The sequence below is a fragment of the Silurus aristotelis genome (genome assembly GCF_946808225.1).
Source record: "Silurus aristotelis genome assembly, chromosome: 1".
NCBI classification, from domain to species: Eukaryota; Metazoa; Chordata; class Actinopteri; order Siluriformes; family Siluridae; genus Silurus; species Silurus aristotelis.
Window position 1 is genome coordinate 4,065,879 of NC_139574.1, and position 25,000 is coordinate 4,090,878.

At 42.7% G+C, this 25,000-nt stretch overlaps 1 protein-coding gene across 8 annotated transcripts in view; it reads left to right on the top strand.

Annotated features, from left to right (window-relative positions):
• Positions 1–25,000, top strand: part of ntng1a (netrin g1a) — a 153,578-nt gene that overhangs the window by 6,334 nt on the left and 122,244 nt on the right. For all 8 annotated transcript variants that reach the window (XM_083546720.1, XM_083546721.1, XM_083546722.1 and 5 more), the window contains exon 2: positions 11,173–11,720. In XM_083546720.1, the coding sequence (XP_083402846.1) occupies positions 11,475–11,720 (246 nt within the window). In that variant the 5' untranslated portion in view covers positions 11,173–11,474. The remainder of the gene's footprint in view (positions 1–11,172; positions 11,721–25,000) is intronic.

Consider the following 25,000-nt stretch of genomic DNA (forward strand, 5'->3'; position numbering starts at 1 on the left):
TCTCTCTTTTTCTGTTTATCTATTCTCCAATCTCCTGCAGTGTTCCTTCAGTTTGGCTTTCTCTATCTGTCTGTCTGTTTGTCTGTCTGTCTGTCTGTCTGTCTGTCTGTCTGTCTGTCTGTCTGTCTGTCTGTCTGTCTCTTCAATGCTCTCTTACTTTGTCTCTAGCTCAATCTCTCTCTCTCACTTTCCGTCTGTCGCTCAGTTTTTCTCTTGCTAGAGAGAGAAAGAGTAAAAGAGAGAGAAAGAAAAAGAGAGAGACAGAAAGACAGACGGACAAACAGAAAGATCTGTCTATCACTCTCTTGCAGTGTTCTTTCGAATTTTCGACCTCCATCTTTCTCTCGTTCATTTTCTCTCTTTATATCCATTCATCCCTTTGTGTCTGTCATTCATTTCTTTCTCATGTTAGAGGGAAAAAGACAAAGAAAGAGAAAGAAGAAATCTGTGAAAAGTGATCTTTCAGTTGTCTTTCTTTTTCTTGATCTTTCTGTCTGACTTTCTGTTTCTCACAATGCTTTCAATCTTTCTTTCTTTCTCTCTCTCTCTCTCTCTCTCTCTCTCTCTCTCTCTCTCTCTCTCTCTCTCTCTCTCTCTCTCTTTTTCTCTCTCTCTCTCTCTCTCTCTCTCTCTCTCTCTCTCTCTCTCTCTCTCTCTCTCTTTCCTTCCATCTTATTGACTCTCACATCTGAGAGAAAGAAAAGAGAGAAAGATATTCTTTCTTTCCATTTATCTCTTTTAGTCTACCTCTCTGTCTATCCTTTCTATCTCTCTTTCAGTGTTCTTTCACTTTGTCTTTCTTTGTCTCTTTCTATCTGTTTTTTGTAACCTCTCTCTTTCACTTACACACACACACACACACACACACACACACACACACACACACACACACACACACACACACACACACACACACACATTTTTAGTCTGTATGCCTCAGTCTATCGCCTCTTTGACCAACTTCCACTCTATCACTCCGTCTCTCGCCTTTTTGCTAACCAACTCCATCTGTCTCTCTCTGTATATTCCTTCTCTCTCTCTCTCTCTCTCTCTCTCTCTCTCTCTCTCTCTCTCTCTCTCTCTCTCTCTCTCTCTCTCTGTCTCTCTCTCTTTCTCTCTTTCTCTCTCTCTCCCTGTAATAAAACTATAGTAATCACATTACTGCTCAGTAAGACATGAATCAGTGATCATGATGCTGACGATGCTGGTGCTGATGATGAAAGGATAAAACACGATTTGGAACACAGCCCGTCTGGCATTCAGAGCATCACCTGCTTTAAAATAGCAGTAACAGGACAGTGTGAGTTGTAAAGGAAACTTAGCCGGAGTAGTGATTTCGAAGCAGTGTGTGCTGTGTGTGTGTGTGTGTGTGTGTGTGTGTGTGTGTGTGTGTGTGTGTGTGTGTGTGTGTGTGTGTGTGTGTGTATGTGTGTGTGTGTGTGTGCGTGTGTGTTACACGATGTTAGTGTTGAAGAGTGTACACTGTTCTACACTATGAGAACTGTGGTCTGATTGTAACAGTTTAGGGGGAACTGTGGTCTGATTGTAACAGTGTAGTGGAAACTGTGGTCTGATTGTAGCAGTGTAGTGGAAACTGTGGTCTGATTGTAACAGTGTAGTGGAAACTGTGGTCTGATTGTAGCAGTGTAGTGGAAACTGTGGTCTGATTGTAACAGTGTAGTGGAAACTGTGGTCTGATTGTAGCAGTGTAGTGGAAACTGTGGTCTGATTGTAACAGTGTAGTGGAAACTGTGGTCTGATTGTAACAGTGTAGTGGAAACTGTGGTCTGATTGTAACAGTGTAGTGGAAACTGTGGTCTGATTGTAACAGTGTAGTGGAAACTGTGGTCTGATTGTAACAGTGTAGTGGAAACTGTGGTCTGATTGTAACAGTTTAGGGGGAACTTTGGTCTGATTGTAAGTGTAGTGAAAACTGTGGTCTGATTGAAACAGTGTAGTGGAAACTGTGGTCTGATTGTAACAGTTTAGGGGGAACTTTGGTCTGATTGTAACAGTGTAGTGAAAACTGTGGTCTGATTGTAGCAGTGTAGTGGGAACTGTGGTCTGATTGTAACAGTGCAGTGGGAACTTTAGTCTGATTGTAACAGTGTAGTGGAAACTTTGGTCTGATTGTAGCAGTGTAGTTTGTATTAAAACATTGATCAGTCAGAATAAATTCTATGTAAGTGTGCACGAATATGTTTGAAATTCCTGGTAGCAGAAAATCATGTCCTGTGTCTTTAACTCATGGCGACGCTGACCTCTTTCACACCGAACCTGCAATACATTTACAAGTTTAAATATAAACTCATCAGCTTGCCAATCGAGCCCGGCGTCCATAAATAGTCTCGCCTCAGTGTTCCATCTCGGGTTGGAGTGTTAACACGGAGATTAACACGCCAAAGCTTCACTTTAGACGGTCACGACTGTCTCACATGCTGAGAGAAAATAACACTGTGTATCAGTGTGTGTGATAGGTGTGTGTGTGTGTGTGTGTGTGTGTGTGTGTGTGTGTGTGTGTGTGTGTGTGTGTGTGTGTGTGTGTGTGTGTGTGTGTGTGTGTATGTGTTGTGTGTGGAGTAGTAACAGCAGTTACTGATCATGACAAAACAACACATGCATAATGGGATGTTTAGTTTATGCTAATTAAAAGTGTTGGAAATTGTAGTCTGATTGTAACAATGTACTGGGTTCTGCAATCTGATTGGTTACAGTGGTATGTGGGGTGTGTATAATGGTGTGATTGGTTACAGTGGTGTGTGGGGTGTGTATAATGGTGTGATTAGTTACAGTGGTATGTGGGGTGGGTATAATGGTGTGATTGATTAAAGTGGTATGTGGGGTGTGTATAATGGTGTGATTAGTTACAGTGGTATGTGGGGTGTGTATAATGGTGTGATTGGTTACAGTGGTTTTTGGGGTGGGTATAATGGTGTGATTGGTTACAGTGGTATGTGGGGTGGGTATAATGGTGTGATTGATTACAGTGATATGTGGGGTGTGTATAATGGTGTGATTGGTTACAGTGGTTTTTGGGGTGGGTATAATGGTGTGATTGGTTACAGTGGTTTTTGGGGTGGGTATAATGGTGTGATTGATTAAAGTGGTATGTGGGGTGTGTATAATGGTGTGATTGGTTACAGTGGTATGTGGGGTGGGTATAATGGTGTGATTGGTTACAGTGGTATGTGGGGTGGGTATAATGGTGTGATTGGTTACAGTGGTGTGTGGGGTGTGTATAATGGTGTGATTAGTTACAGTGGTATGTGTTGTGGGTATAATGGTGTGATTGGTTACAGTGGTATGTGGGGTGTGTATAATGGTGTGATTAGTTACAGTGGTTTTTGGGGTGGGTATAATGGTGTGATTGGTTACAGTGGTATGTGTTGTGGGTATAATGGTGTGATTGGTTACAGTGGTATGTGGGGTGTGTATAATGGTGTGATTAGTTACAGTGGTTTTTGGGGTGGGTATAATGGTGTGATTGGTTACAGTGGTATGTGTTGTGGGTATAATGGTGTGATTGGTTACAGTGGTATGTGGGGTGGGTATAATGGTGTGATTGGTTACAGTGGTTCTTGGGGTGGGTATAATGGTGTGATCGGTTACAGTGGTTTTTGGGGTGGGTATAATGGTGTGATTGATTACAGTGATATGTGGGGTGTGTATAATGGTGTGATTAGTTACAGGGGTTTTTGGGGTGGGTATAATGGTGTGATTGGTTACAGTGGTATGTGTTGTGGGTATAATGGTGTGATTGGTTACAGTGGTATGTGTTGTGGGTATAATGGTGTGATTGGTTACAGTGGTATGTGGGGTGTGTATAATGGTGTGATTAGTTACAGTGGTTTTTGGGGTGGGTATAATGGTGTGATTGGTTACAGTGGTATGTGGGGTGGGTATAATGGTGTGATTGGTTACAGTGGTATGTGTTGTGGGTATAATGGTGTGATTGGTTACAGTGGTATGTGTTGTGGGTATAATGGTGTGATTGGTTACAGTGGTATGTGGGGTGTGTATAATGGTGTGATTAGTTACAGTGGTATGTGGGGTGGGTATAATGGTGTGATTGGTTACAGTGGTATGTGTTGTGGGTATAATGGTGTGATTGGTTACAGTGGTATGTGGGGTGGGTATAATGGTGTGATTGGTTACAGTGGTTCTTGGGGTGGGTATAATGGTGTGATCGGTTACAGTGGTTTTTGGGGTGGGTATAATGGTGTGATTGATTACAGGGGTTTTTGGGGTGGGTATAATGGTGTGATTGGTTACAGTGGTATGTGTTGTGGGTATAATGGTGTGATTGGTTACAGTGGTATGTGTTGTGGGTATAATGGTGTGATTGGTTACAGTGGTATGTGGGGTGTGTATAATGGTGTGATTAGTTACAGTGGTTTTTGGGGTGGGTATAATGGTGTGATTGGTTACAGTGGTATGTGGGGTGGGTATAATGGTGTGATTGGTTACAGTGGTATGTGTTGTGGGTATAATGGTGTGATTGGTTACAGTGGTATGTGTTGTGGGTATAATGGTGTGATTGGTTACAGTGGTATGTGGGGTGTGTATAATGGTGTGATTAGTTACAGTGGTTTTTGGGGTGGGTATAATGGTGTGATTGATTACAGTGGTATGTGTTGTGGGTATAATGGTGTGATTGGTTACAGTGGTATGTGGGGTGGGTATAATGGTGTGATTAGTTACAGTGGTTCTTGGGGTGGGTATAATGGTGTGATCGGTTACAGTGGTATGTGGGGTGTGTATAATGGTGTGATTGGTTACAGTGGTATGTGGGGTGGGTATAATGGTGTGATTGGTTACAGTGGTATGTGGGGTGGGTATAATGGTGTGATTAGTTACAGTGGTATGTGTTGTGGGTATAATGGTGTGATTAGTTACAGTGGTTTTTGGGGTGGGTATAATGGTGTGATTGGTTACAGTGGTATGTGGGGTGGGTATAATGGTGTGATTGGTTACAGTGGTATGTGGGGTGTGTATAATGGTGTGATTGGTTACAGTGGTTTTTGGGGTGGGTATAATGGTGTGATTGGTTACAGTGGTATGCAGGGTGGGTATAATTGTGTGATTGGTTACAGTGGTATGTGGGGTGTGTATAACAGTGGGTATAATGGTGTGATTGGTTACAGTGGTATGTGGGGTGTGTATAATGGTGTGATTGGTTACAGTGGTTTTTGGGGTGGGTATAATAGTCTGATTGGTTACAGTGGTTTTTGGGGTGGGTATAATGGTGTGATTGGTTACAGTGGTTTTTGGGGTGGGTATAATGGTGTGATTGGTTACAGTGGTTTTTGGGGTGGGTATAATGGTCTGATTGGTTACAGTGGTATGTGGGGTGTGTATAATGGTGTGACTGGTTACAGTGGTTTTTGGGGTGGGTATAATGGTCTGATTGGTTACAGTGGTATGTGGGGTGTGTATAATGGTCTGATTGTTTTTGCTAGATTAGATTACTTCCCGCGTGTTTTAGTGAATGGCTAGTTGATGTGGCTGCCTGCTAGGCTTGAGGTGCTACCAGTAAACAGTAACTCTATTAGGTCATGTGACTCTCAGTCAGATCTGGCAAAAAGCCTGGGCTACTCGACATTCCAGGATGATCTGGGTGACGGAAAACCTCAGACATTCATACAGTACCCTGTGTTAGTGCTAACAGATGGGGAGGGAGGTGATCATCACAGCGTGTGTGTTTATGTGTTTACGTGTGTGTGTGAGGAAGCAGCGTGCGTTCCAGCAGAGCGAGAGTGATAACGAGCCACGACGTGTGAGCTTTAATCTGAGCCCGAGCCTTATCTGTCTCTGTATCACGACCGGCTCGATTCACTCTCACACACACACACACACACACACACACACACACACACACACACACACACACACACACACACTCTTTCTTACTCATTCCCTCCCTGTCTCTTTCTTCTCTGTCTGTATCCTGTGTGAACATGGGATGGCAAATTGTGCTAACGTTGTGCTGATGAGCAAAATTTAGACTATGTTCACATCATCTGACTTCACACAAACATTCAAATGGAAATCAGGGTCTAACAAAAACACATTTCTTACTGTTTGGGAATGTTTTCTATCATGTTTCATGCGATTCTTTTGTAAACACAATCTGTGATTTAAAAAAAAAAAAAATTGTCAATTTTTAGCTTAACAACATGGACACCAATTTCAGCAGAGGGTCGAGCTTTTGCCAAGAAAACCTCAAATGTGCCAGGAAACTTGTGTGCGAAATAAAATAAGGAGTAAAAGCTAACCTGGATAGCTAGCCTAGGAAGTGAGTGAGAGCTAGTCTGGTGAGTGAAACCCAGCATAAAAAAACCTAAGATAGTGGTCAAAGCTGAACTACTGAGTGGAATTTAACCTCATGTAAAAGCCAACAAAAAGAACAAAATCTAGAATAGTGTCACACACTTCTGTACCTAATGACTGAAAGCTAGTGTTGTAAGTAAAACCAATCCTAGGAGAAAAAACAGAACCTAGCAAAACCTCACTCCCTGCACTGTTTCAGTCGTTTTGTACCCACAATGCACTCTGATTTTAGAAGTACACTTGATAATGGACTATTTTTCGTACTGCAACATGAATAAGAAATAAATAAAATGGAGTTTCAAACCAAAATTAGCAAATTAGCAAGTAGATTTGATGGAGTCATCTGGAGGACACTGACAGGAAAACTGTATGTGTAATATATCTGTAATATATATATTGTGAACTCAACATATTGAGACCTGCCTGTTCCTTTCCATTTCTATAATCCAAACTCAGTAAAAGGCACACAAGAACAGGGCAGTGAACGAGTGGAAGAAAGTTGTGTGAAGTCTAAACGTGACATTATCGGCACTAACAGAAGAACTTGTGTAAGACGGAGAACAGGAGAGAAGATTTGATCAGACTGCCTCACCCCCACACTCACACATGGAGGTAGAAGCTCAATAGTTTGGGGTTGTTTTAAAAATTTATTCCGGAAAGTAAAAGGAATCCTGAACCAACATGGCAACCATTCCACACTTGCATTTCCAGCTGGATTGTGAAGTGTACGTGTGAGCTCCGTAAGCGTTATTTAGAGAGCAAACAGTGGTCTGGCGTGATATCTATGATGGATTGACCTGCCCGGTCACTGCAGCTATATCCTATTGAACTGCTTTGGATGAACAAGAAACACTTTTTGTAGGTTTTTCAAGAGACAAGGCAAAGTATTACAGCTGAACGTTTGGAGAAAGGAACTGTCCAGGTGCTGAAGGTGTGTAAAAGCTGCTCTTCATGCTAAGGGAGGATTTTTCAGTTGAAATAAAGGGACCATCTGGACATAGATTTGTTTGGTTTAAGAAGTTTGGTCTTCATACCGTTACATTGCTGGGGAACATGCATGTGTTTCTCAAAAACTTTTCTCAGACACTTTATAGGCATTAGTGAGCGGGAGTGCCTAAACAATTTCACACACAGCACACTTAAATGTTTTTTTCCTGTCACTCTGTTAGTGTTTTTAATCCTTTCTTTTAACTGTGTGTAAATCGACCCTGAGCACATCATCGGTCTTCATCATCTACAGGCCGAGCGATTAAGAATACGAGCTGCATCAGGAAAGGTCAATTTTTTTATGAATCTGAGAGCACGGCGGTGTCCTATTAACACCCCTCACATCCATCACCATGCACATTACACCACGATGGATGGAGAGCCTGATTAGATCCTCCAGATTTAATAAGAGCAGGGTGAGGGGGCAGACGCATAGAGATGGAGACGAGAGACGGAGGGAGAGAAGTAGGGAGAGAACGAGGGAGAGAATAAGGAAGGCAGAGAGTAATGGACAGAATGGAGGAGAAGGATGGACAGGGGGAGAAATGACACCAATTAGGAGACGAGCTTCGTGGAAAGTGATTAATAGACATCGTTTGACTGTGTTATGGGCGAAAAAGAGGGGGAGGAAAAAGAGTGGACCGTTGGAGGGAAAACGAGATAGGGGGAGAAGATATGATAGATATGATAGATAGATAGATAGATAGATAGATAGATAGATAGATAGATAGATAGATAGATAGATAGATAGATGGATGGACGGACGGACGGACGGACGGACGGACGGACGGACGGACGGACGGACGGACGGACGGACGGACGGACGGACGGATAGATAGATAAAAATGCAATAAAACTATTAAAAATCATTATATATATATATATATATACAAGATCTGCAATAAAGTATATAGAAATTCAATTCAAAGTCATTATTAGTGTGTGTGTGTGTGTGTGTGTGTGTGTGTGTGTGTGTGTTTGTGTGTGGGCGTGTGTGTGTGAAGGAGCTTAATATTAATAAACTCCATTATACATGATTGCAATGTCTCTAGTGTCTGCCCCCCCCCTCACACACACACACACACACACACACACACACACACACACACACACACACACACACACACACTCGGAGAGTGTAGAGGCGGTGCTCATTTCATTCACAGTGAGTATGAGTGGTGATTAGAAGCTGAATGAGTCGCACATTAATTCACTTTTCTCAGCCCTTTTGTTCGCCAGCTCTCGTCGGGGTCGTCGTCTCGTTTCAGCTCTCGCAGCGATCTGTTTTTTACGAGGCGAACGACACGCCTGATAAAAAAAGAAAGGAAAAAATATAAAACGTCCCTTTTATTTGTCTAATTGCAGCCATTCCTCTGAAGTGCGTTAAAGGACAATTAGTGTTTTAACAGTGTGCCGTAAAAGCGAGTTGACAGGGAATCATTTCAGCTTAATTACACATGAAAATATGGAGACAGCAAAACAAACAGCAGAGACGTGAGTGATTCAGTCGGAGCAGCCAGTGAGAAAGCGCCCTGAAACACCCCCCCCCCCCCTTCTTCTCCACCTCCCCCTTCCCTTAACACTACTACATTTATACTCAGATTACACTCGAACACCTATTACCCATCACACTCCTCCTCTAACACCACGTATGAAAGGAGTCTCCAGTGTCAGAGGAAACTTTCCTGATGTCTTCAAGGAGTTTTTGAAACATTTTGCTCTCTTCGAGAGAAAGATAAAGCTGAGGAACTGGACGTTTATTAGCAGCTAGAACTTAAATGTTCCATACTTAATAATGCGTCTACAATTTTGGAGGTGATGTAATGGTGGTGGTGGTGTTGGTGATGGTGATGAAGCTGACGGCGGTGCTTGTGATGGTGGTGTTGGTGGAGGAGATGATTTTGGTGAATGTACAGGAGATAGTAATGCTGATGGTGGTAATATTGGTGGTGGTGGTGGTGATGGTGAAGGGGGTGGTGGTGTTGATGGTGGTGATGGTGTTAAAGATAGTGGTGCTGGTGCTGGTAATAATGGTATTATGGAGGGTGATAATGGTCATGGTACAGGTGGTGGTGATGGTGTTCATGGTGGTGGTGATTGTGGTGATGATTGTGTTGCTGATGATGTTGCAGGTGGTGGTGTTGATGATGATGATAGTGGTGGTGGTGATTGTGGTGAGGATTGTGGTGCTGATGATGTTACAGGTGGTGGTGGTGATGATGATGATACTGGTGGTGGTGATTGTGGTGAGGATTGTGGTGCTGATGGTGTTACAGGTGGTGGTGTTGATGATGGTGATAGTGGTGGTGGTGATTGTGGTGATGATTGTGGTGCTGATGATGTTACAGGTGGTGGTGGTGATGATGATGATAGTGGTGGTGGTGATTGTGGTAAGGATTGTGGTGCTGATGATGTTACAGGTGGTGGTGGTGGTGATGATGATAGTGGTGGTGGTGATTGTGGTGCTGATGATGTTACAGGTGGTGGTGGTGGTGATGATGATAGTGGTGGTGGTGATTGTGGTGCTGATGATGTTACAGGTGGTGGTGGTGATGATGGTGAGGATTGTGGTGCTGATAATGTTGCAGGTGGTGGTGGTGATGATGGTGATAGTGGTGGTGGTGATTGTGGTGAGGAATGTGGTGCTGATGGTGTTACAGGTAGGTGGTGGTGGTGATGATGATGATAGTGGTGGTGGTGATTGTGGTGAGGATTGTGGTGATGATGATGTAGAGGTGGTGGTGGTGATGATGGTGAGGATTGTGGTGCTGATGATGTTATAGGTGGTGGTGGTGGTGATGATGGTGATAGTGGTGGTGGTGATTGTGGTGAGGATTGTGGTGCTGATGATGTTACAGGTGGTGGTGGTGATGATGGTGAGGATTGTGGTGCTGATGATGTTGCAGGTGGTGGTGGTGATGATGGTGATAGTGGTGGTGGTGATTGTGGTGAGGAATGTGGTGCTGATGGTGTTACAGGTGGTGGTGGTGATGATGATGATAGTGGTAGTGGTGATTGTGGTGAGGATTGTGGTGCTGATGATGTAGAGGTGGTGGTGGTGATGATGGTGAGGATTGTGGTGCTGATGGTGTTATAGGTGGTATTGGTGGTGATTGTGGTGAGGATTGTGGTGCTGATGATGTTACAGGTGGTGGTGGTGATGATGGTGATAGTGGTGGTGGTATTGATGTTGATGATGGTGGAGGTGGTAATGGTGATTCAGAGACTTTATCTTGCCCTTATACTTCATTTAGCTCTTTTGTACGCTGTGTGTGTGTGTGTGTGTGTGTGTGTGTGTGTGTGTGTGTGTGTGTGTGTGTGTGTGTGCGCGTGTGTGTGTGTGTGTGTGTGTGTGTGTGTGTGTGTGGGGCAGGGGGGACAGGTTTCAGATATGGTGTTACTATAGTAACTTTTATACATGTAACCTCAAGGATTTGCCCTCTATTAAACGAGTCACTGTGTGCCCGCGTAAACAGAGTGCAAACAACATTTTCCTTTTCAAATCCATCCAATGGATGTTCTATCCATTTAGGTGTTGTGTGTGTGTGTGTGTGTGTGTGTGTGTGTGTGTGTGTGTGTGTGTGTGTGTTTGATGGATGGCTATGAACGGGAATGGAGTATGTAATGTGAAGGCTACGGATCACATTTTCTTTGATGGCCTCTTTGAAATGCGAGATTTTTCTGTGAGGTGGATAAGACCCCTGAGTGGTCTCTCTCTCTCTCTCTCTCTCTCTCTCTCTCTCTCTCTCTCTCTCTCTCTCTCTCTCTCTCTCTCTCTCTCTCTCTCTCTCTCTTTATTCCCTTGTCGGGTTCTCATTCTCACTTTTCTTCCTTTTCTTTGCACTCTCTTCACAGAACGACAGACAGGAAGAAGACGATGATTGACAGAAAGCAAAACTGAGAAGGTTGTCCATTAAAAGTATCGGCCCACAGAAGACGATTCATATCAGACATCTCCGTCGCTTTCTCTCTCTCTCTCTTTCTCCTTCAGTTCTCCCAGAGGATCCGTATAAAGAGTGTGTATAGAAGAAGCTGGCATGCTCCGTCACCTTTCGCACATCTGGATTATTTCGTAAACTCAGACCCCTGAACATAAGCTTCACACATTCTCTCTGTATTCGTATTCGCTCGATCTGTCCATCCGTGCCCAGGCAGCCATGCGCGTGTGGTTAATAGTGACGCTCCAGGCGGCCTGGTCGTGCTTTTCGGGCCTGGCCATGCAGCACTACCCTACGTGGGGCCACTACGACATTTGCAAGTCGCAGCTTTACACGGAAGATGGACTCACCTGGGATTACATGGCCTGCCAACCCGAGGCTGCAGATATGACCCAGTACCTCAAGGTGACCCTCGACCCTCCGGACATCACCTGCGGAGACCCGCCTGAGACCTACTGCGCTCTGGTGAGTGTCTGACAGGGTAATCAGGGGGTAAGCGGGAGGTAAATGGGGACCCCAGTGTACATTCACAATAGACTAAAACGCAATTGTTGTTGCTCTGCCAAGAAACTCGCACAAATCACTTTACACCGAAACGACTTGACAAATGGACGGCGGGATGATGATGTATAAGAGAAATATGGCGTACTGACTGAACAAGTCATTTTGTTGTTGCTTCGGGTATATTAGCAATGGGCAGGAGTACAATCCACTGACAAGAAAAGATCGATCGAACTTTTTTCTCCCTTATCTTGGAACTTCACCCAATCCATTTTACATTGATTGAAGTCCAAACAGTAGAATGGAATCCTTCCAGAGCCTCAGCAATGTTTTTGTTAAAAAATAATGGCGGGGGCCAGAGGCATTTTTGCCTTCTAATTGGATATTTTAAAAATGGGAATTGTAGTCTGATTGAATATTTTGGGGGTAGGATTTTTAGTCTGATTAAATATTTTGGGGGTGGTAAATGAAGTCTGAATGAATATTTTGTGAATGGGAACTGCAGTCTGATTGGATATTTTGGAGATGGTAATTGAAGTTTAATTGGATACTTTGGGAATTGGAATTGTAGTTTAATTCAAAGATTGTTTGGGGAGGGGGGCTGCAGTCTGATTGGATATTCTGGGGGTTGTAACTGCACTCTGATTCAATATTTAATTTGTAGGAACTTAAATCTGATTGGATATCTTTTGTGTGGGAACTGCAGTCAGATTTGATATTTTGTGGGTTGTAACTGCAATCTGATTGGATATTTTGGGGGTGAGATTTGTAGTTTGATTGGATATTTTGGGGGTGGGATTTGAGGTCTGATTAAATATTTTGTGGGGTGGTAACTGAAGTCTCAATGAATATTTTGTGGGTGGGATCTTCAGTTTGATTTGACACTTTGGGGTGGAAACTGAAGTCTGATTGTATATCTATTAAATGGGAACTGCAGTCTAAATGGATATTTTGGATACAGTTGTGCTGTGGGTGGAGTCTAAAGTGCAAAGATGGCGTCTGATTGGTTTTAGTTGTACTGGAGGTGGAGCCTTTTGTTTGATTGGTTACAGCTGTATTGTAGAAGAGTACAGTATTAACGTTTAAATGTACACTTTTTTTGTCATTCCAAATAAAATCATTTTAATTGAAAGATTCGGTGGACTGTTTACACAAGACGTTCTCTAGTCTGATATGGTGTTTTCGTGTGGCCCTGAAAGAAGGCCCTCCTGTCGTGATTAATTGCCCCAGAAGAAGGGACCATCAGAAATCCAATTCCCATATTATGCGTGTCGTGGTTGTTTTATACAAACTCGGAAGCCGGGCGGAAAACCATGCTGTGGCGAATCAATACGGTGTTCACAAGAGCACACTTAAAAAGTTTGTGTATAACTTCTGCAAGTTATCAGTTTAAAGTGTTTGGCAGAATTTGTATTTTGTTCGGTTTATAGAAAGGTTTATCTCACGCCTCTCAAACCCATCACAATTTCACTCGGTCTGGGCATTTTTACTCTGACTGAGGTGTTTATATGGAGCATTTTGATTTGAATTGAACTTTTACTGATTCCTTTTCTTCTGTTCTTCATGTCCTCAAATGGAAAGAAAACAAGAAAAAACTAGAATGTATAACAAAACACAGAGCTACATAACAAAACATAGAGCCACATTACAGAACACAGAGCTACGTAACAGAACACAGAGCTACGTAACAAAACACAGAGCTACTTTATAGAACATAGAGCTACGTAACAGAACACAGAGCTACGTAACAGAACACAGGGCTACATAACAGAACACAGAGCTACTTTATAGAACATAGAGCTACGTAACAGAACACAGAGCTATATAACAGAACACAGAGCTACGTAACAGAACACAGAGCTACGTAACAGAACACAGAGCTACGTAACAGAACACAGAGGTACTTTATAGAACATAGAGCTACGTAACAGAACACAGAGGTACTTTATAGAACATAGAGCTACGTAACAGAACACAGGGCTACATAACAGAACACAGAGCTACTTTATAGAACATAGAGCTACGTAACAGAACACAGAGCTATATAACAGAACACAGAGCTACGTAACAGAACACAGAGCTACGTAACAGAACACAGAGGTACTTTATAGAACATAGAGCTACGTAACAGAACACAGAGCTTTGTAACAGAACACAGAGGTACTTTATAGAACACAGAGCTATATAACAGAACACAGAGCTACGTAACAGAACACAGAGCTACGTAACAGAACACAGAGCTATATAACAGAACACAGAGCTACGTAACAGAACACAGAGCTACGTAACAGAACACAGAGGTACTTTATAGAACACAGAGCTACGTAACAGAACACAGAGCAATGTAACAGAACACAGAGCTACATAACAGAACACAGAGCTACAGTGAGGAAAATAAGTATTTGAACACCCTGCTATTTTGCAAGTTCTCCCACTTAGAAATCATGGAGGGGTCTAAAATTGTCATCGTAGGTGCATGTCCACTGTGAGAGACATAATCTAAAAAAAAAAAATCCAGAAATCACAATATATGATTTTTTAACTATTTATTTGTATGATGCAGCTGCAAATAAGTATTTGAACACCTGAGAAAGTCAATGTTAATATTTGGTACAGGAGCCTTTGTTTGCAATTACAGAGGTCAAACGTTTCCTGTAGTTTTTTACCAGGTTTGCACACACTGCAGGAGGGATTTTGGCCCACTCCTCCACACAGATCTTCTCTAGATCAGTCAGGTTTCTGGCTTGTCACTGAGAAACATGGAGTTTGAGCTCCCTCCAAAGATTCTCTATTGGGTTTAGGTCTGGAGACTGGCTAGGCCACACCAGAACCTTGATATGCTTCTTACAGAGCCGCTCCTTGGTTATCCTGGCTGTGTGCTTCAGGTCATTGTCATGTTGGAAGACCCAGCCTCGACCCATCTTCAATGCTCTAACTGAGGGAAGGAGGTTGTTCCCCAAAATCTCGCAATACATGGCCCTCTCCTACATACATCCTCTCCTTAATACAGTGCAGTTGCCCTGCAGAAAAACACCCCCAAAGCATGATGCTACCACCCCCATGCGTCACAGTAGCGATGGTGTTCTTGGAATTGTACTCATCATTCTTCTTCCTCCAAACACGTTTAGTGGAATAATTACCCAAAAGTTCTATTTTGGTCTCATCTGACCACATGACTTTCTCCCATGACTCCTCTGGATCATCCAAATGGTCATTGGCAAACTTAAGACATGCCTGGACACGTGCTGGTTTAAGCAGGGGAACCTTCCGTGCCATGCATGATTTCAAACCATGACGTCTTAGTGTATTACAAACAGTAACCTTGGAAACGGTGGTCCCAGCTCTTTTCATGTCATTGACCAGCTCCTCCCGTGTAGTTCTGGGCTGATTTCTCACCTTCCTTAAGATCATTGAGACCTCACGAGGTGAGATCTTGCATGGAGACCCAGTCTGAGGGAGATTGACAGTCATGTTTAGCTTCTTCCATTTTCTAATGATTGCTCCAACAGTGGACCTTTTTTCACCAAGCTGCTTGGCAATTTCCCCGTAGCCCTTTCCAGCCTTGTGGAGGTGTACAATTTTGTCTCTAGTGTCTTTGGACAGCTCTTTGGTCTTGGCCATGTTAGTAGTTGGATTCTTACTGATTGTATGGGGTGGACAGGTGTCTTTATGCAGCAAACGACCTCAAACAGGTGCATCTAATTTAGGATAATAAATGTAGTGGAGGTGGACATTCTAAAGGCAGACTAACAGGTCTTTGAGGGTCAGAATTCTAGCTGATAGACAGGTGTTCAAATACTTATTTGCAGCTGTATCATACAAATAAATAGTTTAAAAATCATACATTGTGATTTCTGGATTTTTTTTTTTAGATTATGTCTCTCACAGTGGACATGCACCTACGATGACAATTTCAGACCCCTCCATGATTTCTAAGTGGGAGAACTTGCAAAATAGCTGGGTGTTCAAATACTTATTTTACTCACTGTATATAACAAAACACAGAGCTACTTTATAGAACACAGAGCTACATAACAGAACACAGAGCTACGTAACAGAACACAGAGCTACGTAACAGAACACAGAGCTACATAACAGAACACAGAGCTACATAACAGAACACAGAGCTACATAACAGAAAACATACAGTAGCTATGTAACAGGACAACAAGCTATATAACAGGACACAGATATTACTCTTATTTCTGTAAAGCTGCTTTAGGAGCAAATTTATTCTGTGACCTGGGAATAACAAAATAAAAAGATATTCAAAATTCTACTAAATTATATTTTTTTCAATTGAAATATTGTTATAGGTTTGTTTAGCTGTTACTGTTCCAGACATGTCTATATAAATCTAACTGTTGCATCCTGGGTTTTATTATTTCATATAATATTTAATTCCATTCAATTCATTTTTATTTGTATTGCGTTTTTAACAATGAACATCGTCTCAAAGCAGCTTTACACTGATAATGTGGTCATAAAAATGAATAAGATGTTCTTTATAAGTGTAAGTTTGTCCCTGATGAGCGAGCCGGTGGCATAAGGAAGAAACCTTGAGAGGAACCAGACTCAAGAGGGAACCCATCCTCTTCTGGGTTGCACTGATTAGCCATTTATTGCAGATAAACGATGTTCAGGTACAGTGAAGGAGATCAGAAGCAAACTGTAGTCCTGAGGTAATGTAGCAGACTGTTAGACATTAACTACAGTCCAAATCCATCCTCAAAGCACCTGTTCTTACTCTGTAATTTCATGGAACCACAGAGCGTAGATGAGAAACCAGAGCGTCTCCAATCGAAGAGATACATGTATTGTTTGTTGGTAGTTTGCCAAAAGTCTGGTAACAGCAGTATTGCGGGTGGAAACTAAAGTCTGATTGGTTACAGCTGTATTGTTGGTGGGAACCGAAGTCTGATTGGTTACAGCTGTATTGTGGGTGGGAAGTGAAGTCTGATTGGTTACAGCAGTATTGTGGGTGGAAACCGAAGTCTGATTGGTTACAGCAGTATTGTGGGTGGGAACCGAAGTCTGATTGGTTACAGCTGTATTGTGGGTGGGAACCGAAGTCTGATTGGTTACAGCTGTATTGTGGGTGGGAAGTGAAGTCTGATTGGTTACAGCAGTATTGTGGGTGGGAACCGAAGTCTGATTGGTTACAGCAGTATTGTGGGTGGGAACCGAAGTCTGATTGGTTACAGCTGTATTGTGGGAGGGAACTGAAGTCTGATTGGTTACAGCTGTATTGTGGGTGGGAAGTGAAGTCTGATTGTCCATTAATTATAGTTCTATCGCTATTTAGGTGTGATGTTCAGTGATTGCAGAATTGTTCATGCAGCCATTGTTCAGAGTCAAATAAGACAAATCATTGAGAGAATTTGTTAACCCCGAGTCATTCGAAAATATAAAAATGTATAAAACAAAGAAAGAAAAACGACTCATTGATGACAGCAGTCTGTTAATCAGGATACATGACTGCAGACCTACAGGTAGTGAGAAACCTGCCGAAGCCGTCGGACGCTTTTGAAGTATTATTTACTCGCCGTAACGAGAGCCGGGCTTCGTCTCGTTTACGGGAAGCGTTCGAGATGCGATTGGAGAGCTCTTCGTTAAGCGTGTTTGCGGAGCGGCGTGTCTTTCATTAGCACGAGAAAAGGAGGAGAAAAGCTTGTGGAAAGCTTTGAAGTGCCGGCAAACGGTACGCAGCTTTCAGCAGAAGTGGCTAATTAGAAGAAAAAAGAGAAAAAAAACAGAAAGATGCCTTCATTTACGGTACTTGGCTTTGAAAACCGCAGCCGGAGAACGAGAAGTTAGTTTAAGAGTGTAGGTGTGTGTGTGTGTGTGTGTGTGTGTGTGTGTGTGTGTGTGTGTGTGTGTGTGAACAGTTTAACGGTCAAATGTAACGCATGGTGTAAATGCTGATGTTATCAGACGCCTGCTAGAGGGCCTCGGAGTCAGTAAGTCACAATCTGATTGGTTTAAGCAACAGTTTCGAGCAAGATGGATTTGAATCAGTGTGTGTGTGTGTGGGTGTGTGTGTGTGTGTGTGTGTGTGTGTGTGTGTGTGTGTTTATATACACTCCTTACTGTACTTCAAGAGTAAAAATAGCCCCCAAAACCCTCTCGTTGTGACACAGGAGCTAATCTCCACCTCTGAAAAGTGAATTATTCAGCATGTGTTTTATTCATGGCGTTCTTTATTCAGGGCCGCGCCTCGCCTCGCAGGCGCGTTTTGACGGATTAGCACGCTTAGCAAGGAAAGACGGAGGACCGTTAGCCACTTTGAACGGGTCATCGCTTCAATCCGGCGCCGCCGATGAACCCTAAAGCCCCCGCGTCAGGCTCCGGCGACGTTCCGCTCGATAAATACGCCGATCTGAAACGCTAACAAGTGTTCACGCGGCCCTCGGGGGCCACGTTTCACGCCCGGCGACTCTGTTATCTCCGCTTCACTGGGAAACACGGCAGATTGAAATCAAGCGTTTGAAGTGTGTGTGTGTGTGTGTGTGTGTGTGTGTGTGTGTGTGTGTGGTTATGGGTTTATTGTCCATTTGGTTTAAGGGCGGGAACAACGGGCCGTGAAACAGCCGGCGATTTCGCGCTCGAGCAACTGTTTTCTGGCGACGACGCGGCGATTAGCTGAGAAGCGCTCGACTTTATGACGGCCGTAATCACTCGTTTATTTTAGGAATCGATCGCTGATGAGAGAACTCGATCCCTCCATCAATCCATCCTCATTGATTTCTACTCAGACTCTCTCTTTCTTTCTCTCTCTCTCTCTGTGTCATTCCGTCTTCTTGTCTTTCACTTTCCTTTTTTTCATTTTCCAACATGTTTTCTGTCTGTTTTTCTATTCCTTTCTCATAATTTTTTTATTTTCTCATGTCTATCTTCTCTTTCTCTTTCTCTCTGTCCCTCACTTTCTCTTTCTCTTTCTCTCTGTCCCTCACTTTCTCTTTCTCTTTCATTATTTCTATACATTTCATTATTTTCATTTTTTCCCTTTTATTATCTCTTTTTCTCTGTCCGTCTTTCGCTTTCTTTTTTTTTTCCTTGCTCTTGCTCTCCTTCTCTCTCTCTCTCTCTCTCTCTCTCTCTCTCTCTCTCTCTCTCTCTCTCTTTTACTCCGTCTTCTTGTCTTTCTCTCACTACTTTTTACCTTTTCCATTATCTTTTTTCTCTCTGTCTGTCTTTTGCTTCCTTTATCTCTCTCTTTTCTTTTCCTCGTGTCTTTTTTGCTCACCTTTACCTTCCTCTTTCTCACTCTTTCCTCTTAAATTTTTTCTCTTGTTTTCCCTCCTTTATTCATGGTTTTTTTTCTGTCTTTCTCTCTTTCATACTCACTCCATTTTTATGTCTTCCCTCTTTCTTTTTTTCCTAGTTTTTTTCTCTCTGTCTCCCTCTACCTCATGATTTTTACTACTCTTTCTCTTTCTCTCTCGTTTATCCTATTTAATTATATTTATTATCTCTCTGTCTGTCTTTTACTTCCTTTCTCAGTCCTCACTTACTCAAGTCTTTTTTGCTCTCTTTTGCTCTCTCTCTCACTCTTCCTCTATCTTTCATTTATGTTCTTGTTTTTCTCTCTAATTTTTTCCTTTTTTACCCTTTTCTTTCTATCTGCCTCATTTCTTTTCATTTGTAATGTCTGCTCTCGCTTTCTCTCTCTCTCTCTCTCTCTCTCTCTCTCTCTCTCTCTCTCTCTCTCTCTCTCTCTCTCTCTCTCTCTCTCTCAAATTCAGTCTTCCTGTCCTCTTCTCTTTCTTTTTTGTTAGTGTTTGTCTTTCGGTGTGCTTTTTTTTTTCCTTTCACCATTTTTCCTCATGTTTTGACTCTTCTCTATCACTTTCTTTTTTCTCTCACTTTTTTGTTATTTTTTTCTGTCTCAATGTGTCTCTTTCTTCCTTTTTTCCTTCTGTCTGTTCTTTCTCCCCCTCTCTCTTACCTCCTTTCGCTTCGTCTTTCTCTGTTTGTCTCAGATTATTGAATTTTCTTGTTTATTTGTGTGTTTATTTTTGGTCTCCACACATGTTTATCTTTATCTCCCTCTTAGTTTCTTCTCATGTGTTTTTGCTCTCTTTTACCTGCTCATTCTCTCTCTCTCTTTCTCTCTTTCTCTCTCTCTCTCTCTCTCTCTCTCTCTCTCTCTCTCTCTCTCTCTCTCTCTCTCTCTCTCTCTCTCTCTCTCTCTTCTCTTTCTCTCTCTCTCTCTCTCTCTCTCTCTCTCTCTCTCTCTCTCTCTCTCGCTCTCTCTCTCTCTCTCTCTCTCTCTCTCTCTCTCGTGTTTTGTCTTTTTCTCTCTTTATTTATATACAGTTGTTTTCTCCTTTGCTGTGTCTCTTTCTTCCGTACTTTTTTCTTTTTAACGTCTTTTCTTTTACTTTTGTAACTTTTTAATGAAGAACCACATCTGACTTGAAAAGTCGGGTTTCCAAATACTTTTGGGTGCAGAGTGTTATTGTGTGAGATCATAAACAGTGTGTGTGTGTGTGTGTGTGTGTGTGTGTGTGTGTGTGTGTGTGTGTGTGTGTGTGTGTGTGTGTGTGTTGTCATTATACCCTCTCCGTACGGTTTCCTCATAAACAGGAAGTGCAGATGGCGAGTGAAAGTCTGAACCTCAGCTGTGAAATTTATATCCAGTTTAAACCCCTCCACGCTGATCTCAGGAGGAACGATTCCATTTCGTACACAAACCTTGACTCTGAACCTCAAATCTGTCTTTATTCTATTTAATCCCGGGGGGTCCGAAATTTGTTTAAAATATTTTAGGAAGAGAGAAAAAGAGAGCGAGAGAGATTGTTTTTTCAAGTTGCATCTAATTTATTCTCGTGTTAGAGAATAATAAAAATAATGACATTACACACAGGAAAAAATTAAAGAGAGAGAGAGACTAAGAGAGAGAGACTGGGACTAAAAGTGAGACTGAGTGAGCGAGAGAGAGAGAGAGAGAGAGAGAGAGAGAGGCTGAGAGTGAGACTGACAGTGAGAGAGAGACTGGGACTGAGAGTGAGACTGAGTGAGATTAAGAGAGAGACTGATAGTGAGACTGAGCATGAGACTAGGAGTGAGACTAAGAGAGAGATGAGAGTGATATTGTGTCTGAGAGTAAAATTGATTTTGAGGGAAACTGAGAGTGAAATAAATTAAAAGTGAGCCAGAGTGAGACTGAGAGTTAGAATAAGACTGAGATTGGAGTAAGAGTAAGAGGGAGAGATAGACTAAGATTGAGTGTGAGGATAAGAGTGAGACTAAGATAGAGACTAAAAGAGAGATTATAAGTGACTGAAAGTAAAACTGAGAGAGACTGAGAATGAGACAGAGAGTGAGGCTGAGAGAGACTGAGAGTGAGACTGAGACAGACTAAAAGAGAGATTATATGAGACTGAGAGTGAGACTGGGAGTGATACTGGGAGTGAGACTGAAAGTAAGACAGAGGGATACTGAAAGCGAGATTATAAGAGAATGAGAGTGAGACTGAGAGAGACTGAGAGCGAGACAGAGAGAGACTGAAACAGAGATTATAAGAGACTGAGAGTGAGACTGAGAGAGACTGAGAGTGAGACAGAGAGAGACTGAAACAGAGATTATAAGAGACTGAGAGTGAGACTAAGAGAGACTGAGAGTGGACAAATCCCTGAGCGATGCTGTACAGTAGACAGAGATCAGGCTGTTCAAAGCGATCGTTTGAACACCACAGACGGTAATGCGACGTGTTCTTAATTATAGTTTCATCTTTCCACACAGTAGATGCGCAAGACGTCTCCATTCCCCGTGTAATATGATTAGGCTGGAAAAGTGCAACTGAGACATGAAGAACAATCTAATCTGTCCAGGTGGAGGAAAAGAAAAGCAGCGGAGATACGCGTATTTTCCAGGAGCTAAAAGATTATTTATAAAAACAATCTAATGTAATCTATCTATCTATCTATCTATCTATCTATCTATCTATCTATCTATCTATCTATCTATCTATCTATCTATCTATCTATCTATCTATCTATCTATCTATCTATCTATCTATCTAAAGTTGAAAATACTCTTTTTTTTGTTTTGAAAGAAAGCAAGAGCATGCAAAATGTAGAGGAAAGGGGGCGGGGCTTCCAGAAAGGTAATTTTTAAAGTAAAGAGATAAAATATTACAATCAACACCCAATATATCTCTCTTTTTTTTCTTTTGGAAAACGAAATGACACAAAACACACTCACAGGAGTCCTAGTGTGCAGTCAGTGTTCCAATTCATTTCAATAGGGTTGAGGAACTCTATAGAAGGAGATGTTCCACACCAGCCCATGTATCTTCAAGGGTTTGCATTGTGATGCTGGAACAGGTTTGAGTCTCCCAGTTCAAAATGTCATTCTCCTGCATCCGAAGATGTGGGAAATGTGTGTCTCTGATTTTGTGAAAGAAATCTTAGTGAAGAACCACATATGGGTGAAAAAGGGAAGGGGTAGTTCAGTGGTTAAGAAATTGAAAGGTCTTAAGTTCATATTCCAGGACCATGACTGCCACTGTTGGGCCCTTGAGCAAGGCCCTTAACCCTCAACTGCTCTGGATAAGGGCATCTGCCCTGAGCTACCACTTCTCAAAAGAATGCTTCGGGGAAAGGGTAGCTTAGTGGTTAAGGCTTTGGGGTACTGATCAAAAGGTTGTGTGTTCAAGTCCCAGTATTGCCAAGCTGCCACTGTTTTGCCCCTGAGCAAGTCCATTAACCCTCAAATTCTCAGCTGTAAGTCACTCTTGATAAGGACATCTGCCCTGGGCTACCACTTGACAAATATTTTTGAGGAAGTGGTAACTAAGTGGTGAGGGCTCTGGGTTACTGATCAGAAGGTTGGTGGTTCAAGCCTCCGTATTGCCAAGCTGCCACTATTGGGCTCTTGAGCAAGGCCCTTAACCCTCCATGCTCCGGAGCACTGTATAATCTCTGATCCTGCTTGGTTCCTAGTCTGCTCAAGGTTCCTCTGCAGGAAAAGAAAAAAGGGCTACTTGTCCCCACTGTCATAAAACATACCCTGAGTACTTATCGGAAACAAACAAACCCCTTTGGACGACTAAAGTGAGTGTGTTTTATTTGTTTTGATCTATAAGGGTGACCTTTTCCTCCGTCTGTCCAGAAGAAACCGGCGAGTTCTGGGGGAGAAGCGGGAGACATTTCAAGACCCGGCGTTTCCTCCAGCAACTCCGCGCTGACATTTCACCGGAAATCGAGCCGTTTTTCAGAGTTTTAGGAAATCTAAAAAAATTAAGTTGGGGTAGCAAAGAGGCATCCGTCGACACGGTGCTCCCTCCTTCTCACTATCGCTCTTGTGCTCTTTTGGACAAACGCTGACATTCTACTTTAATCACGCGCCCCGTTCGCACCGTAATCACGCCCCGAGGAGCCAAAATTATGCCACGGTGCAGGTTTTTCAGAGTGCTGACTTCTCACAGACGGGTCCAGAGACAAATATTTGCATTTTTGCTGTGTCGAAGGAAACTAATTAGGCGTTCCCGGCGAACGTCCGAGTATCCCCCTCGTCAGCTGAGGAATCCGGAATATTACCCAGAAACCCACATGAACGTTTCACTCGCTCCGGATCCGTGAGCAGTTTCGACTCATGCGAGGATGCGAATGCGAATATTTTAGGTCGCTAGCTTGTTACAAAAGACCGAAATGCAATCCAAAATAGACAGTTGTGTTGCTGCATTTGTTTTCCTTCAGAAAATCCTGTGAATTTTCTGTGGCCAGAAAAGTGTACTTCAAGTATTTCTAGTTGGCGGAGCCTCTTTTTTCCTTTTGGAAAGATGGTACAAGAACTCAATCAGGAACCATGTGGTGTGCAAGCCTTTTAGTTCCTTAGAGAGTTCAGAGTTCAGGGTTCACAATGTTACTGCAGCGGCGACTATACGCAGGTCCTTGCTTTTCTTCTCCTTGAAGGGGACGACGTGTCTTACGTTTCTCATGTACATGCAACATTGAGACGTTTTCATGTGATGTGTTTTTTTCAGGTGTCTCGTGATTAATGTGGGAATTATCTAAAAGCAAAGAAATGTCTCTCAGACATTTTGCACTTTTGCGGCATAAAAATGTCCACGCATTAATAGTGCACGTCTCTCCGCGAGTACCCGGAGGCACGGCTCGGAAATAAACACGTTTCCCGGCACGCCGCTCGGACTCCTCTCACTTTATATTTCAGCAGCACTGCTCGGCCGCGAGCGCCGAAGCTCCTGAGCTCCGGGCGCGTATTATTTTTGCTCAGACCCCCTCCCCTTTCCTCCATTTTTTCATTTATATGTATTTTTTATATTTCGAAGCTGTGTGTGAGTGTGTGTGAGTGGTGCTCATATCACTCAGCTCAGGGCAGGAGATGGAGAAACGCATTTGCAAGGTGACGCCGGTGAATTTCCATGTGGCCAATTTTAATTGCCCGCGAGGGATGAAAAACGTCAGCGGTTCCATCACAGCGCCCCCTGTGGCTCCTCCGCGCAACATTCATTTGACCTTTTGAATCTGTAATGTGACTGAAATATTCATTTCTTTTTTTTTTTTGTGTTGAGGAGTGAAAAAAAACACGTTTCCTTCCTTCTCTCAAAACTACCCATTTTATTATACACGGCATGGCGAAAGTATTCCAACAGCAACGTATTTTGCACTCAATTGGTTCTTCTGTACACACATGACATGTTTGCTTTGTTTGACCTTGAAATCAAACCCTTTCCAGAATGACAAGTGCAGCTCATTGAAGATATGCTTACCATAGGTTGGATGTGTGTGGAAGATCTTCTGCTCTAGATCTCTGAATGAGTCTGGATGAGAACAAATCTCCACAAAATCTGGTGGAACATCTTTCCAGAAAAATGGAGCTCATTATAAGAGCAATGTGGAATTTAATGTTCACAGAGATTCATCCCAATCTTATTCTGAGGTGTCCACAAACTTTTGGAACGAAGATATTATAATGTTTGATTCCCAACCGTCGTGTTCTCTCCCAATCTGTACCTGAGTAATCTGTTTTCTAGCAGGAAGTGCGTTCTGCTGGGTTTTTTTTCCCCCCCAAGCCGCACTCCATCTCCGTCTATCAGCACTTCATCACTCGGCGCGTTCAATCTGCTGCAACACGATAAGAAAACCACTTGCTCGATCTTCCTTCCCTCCATCCCATAATACTCCCCAACAACTTTTCATCAGCTTATCCCTTTATATCACTCATGTTTTCCTTTCCTCCTTTTTCCCCTCCCTTCTAACCTTTCTAACATCGAG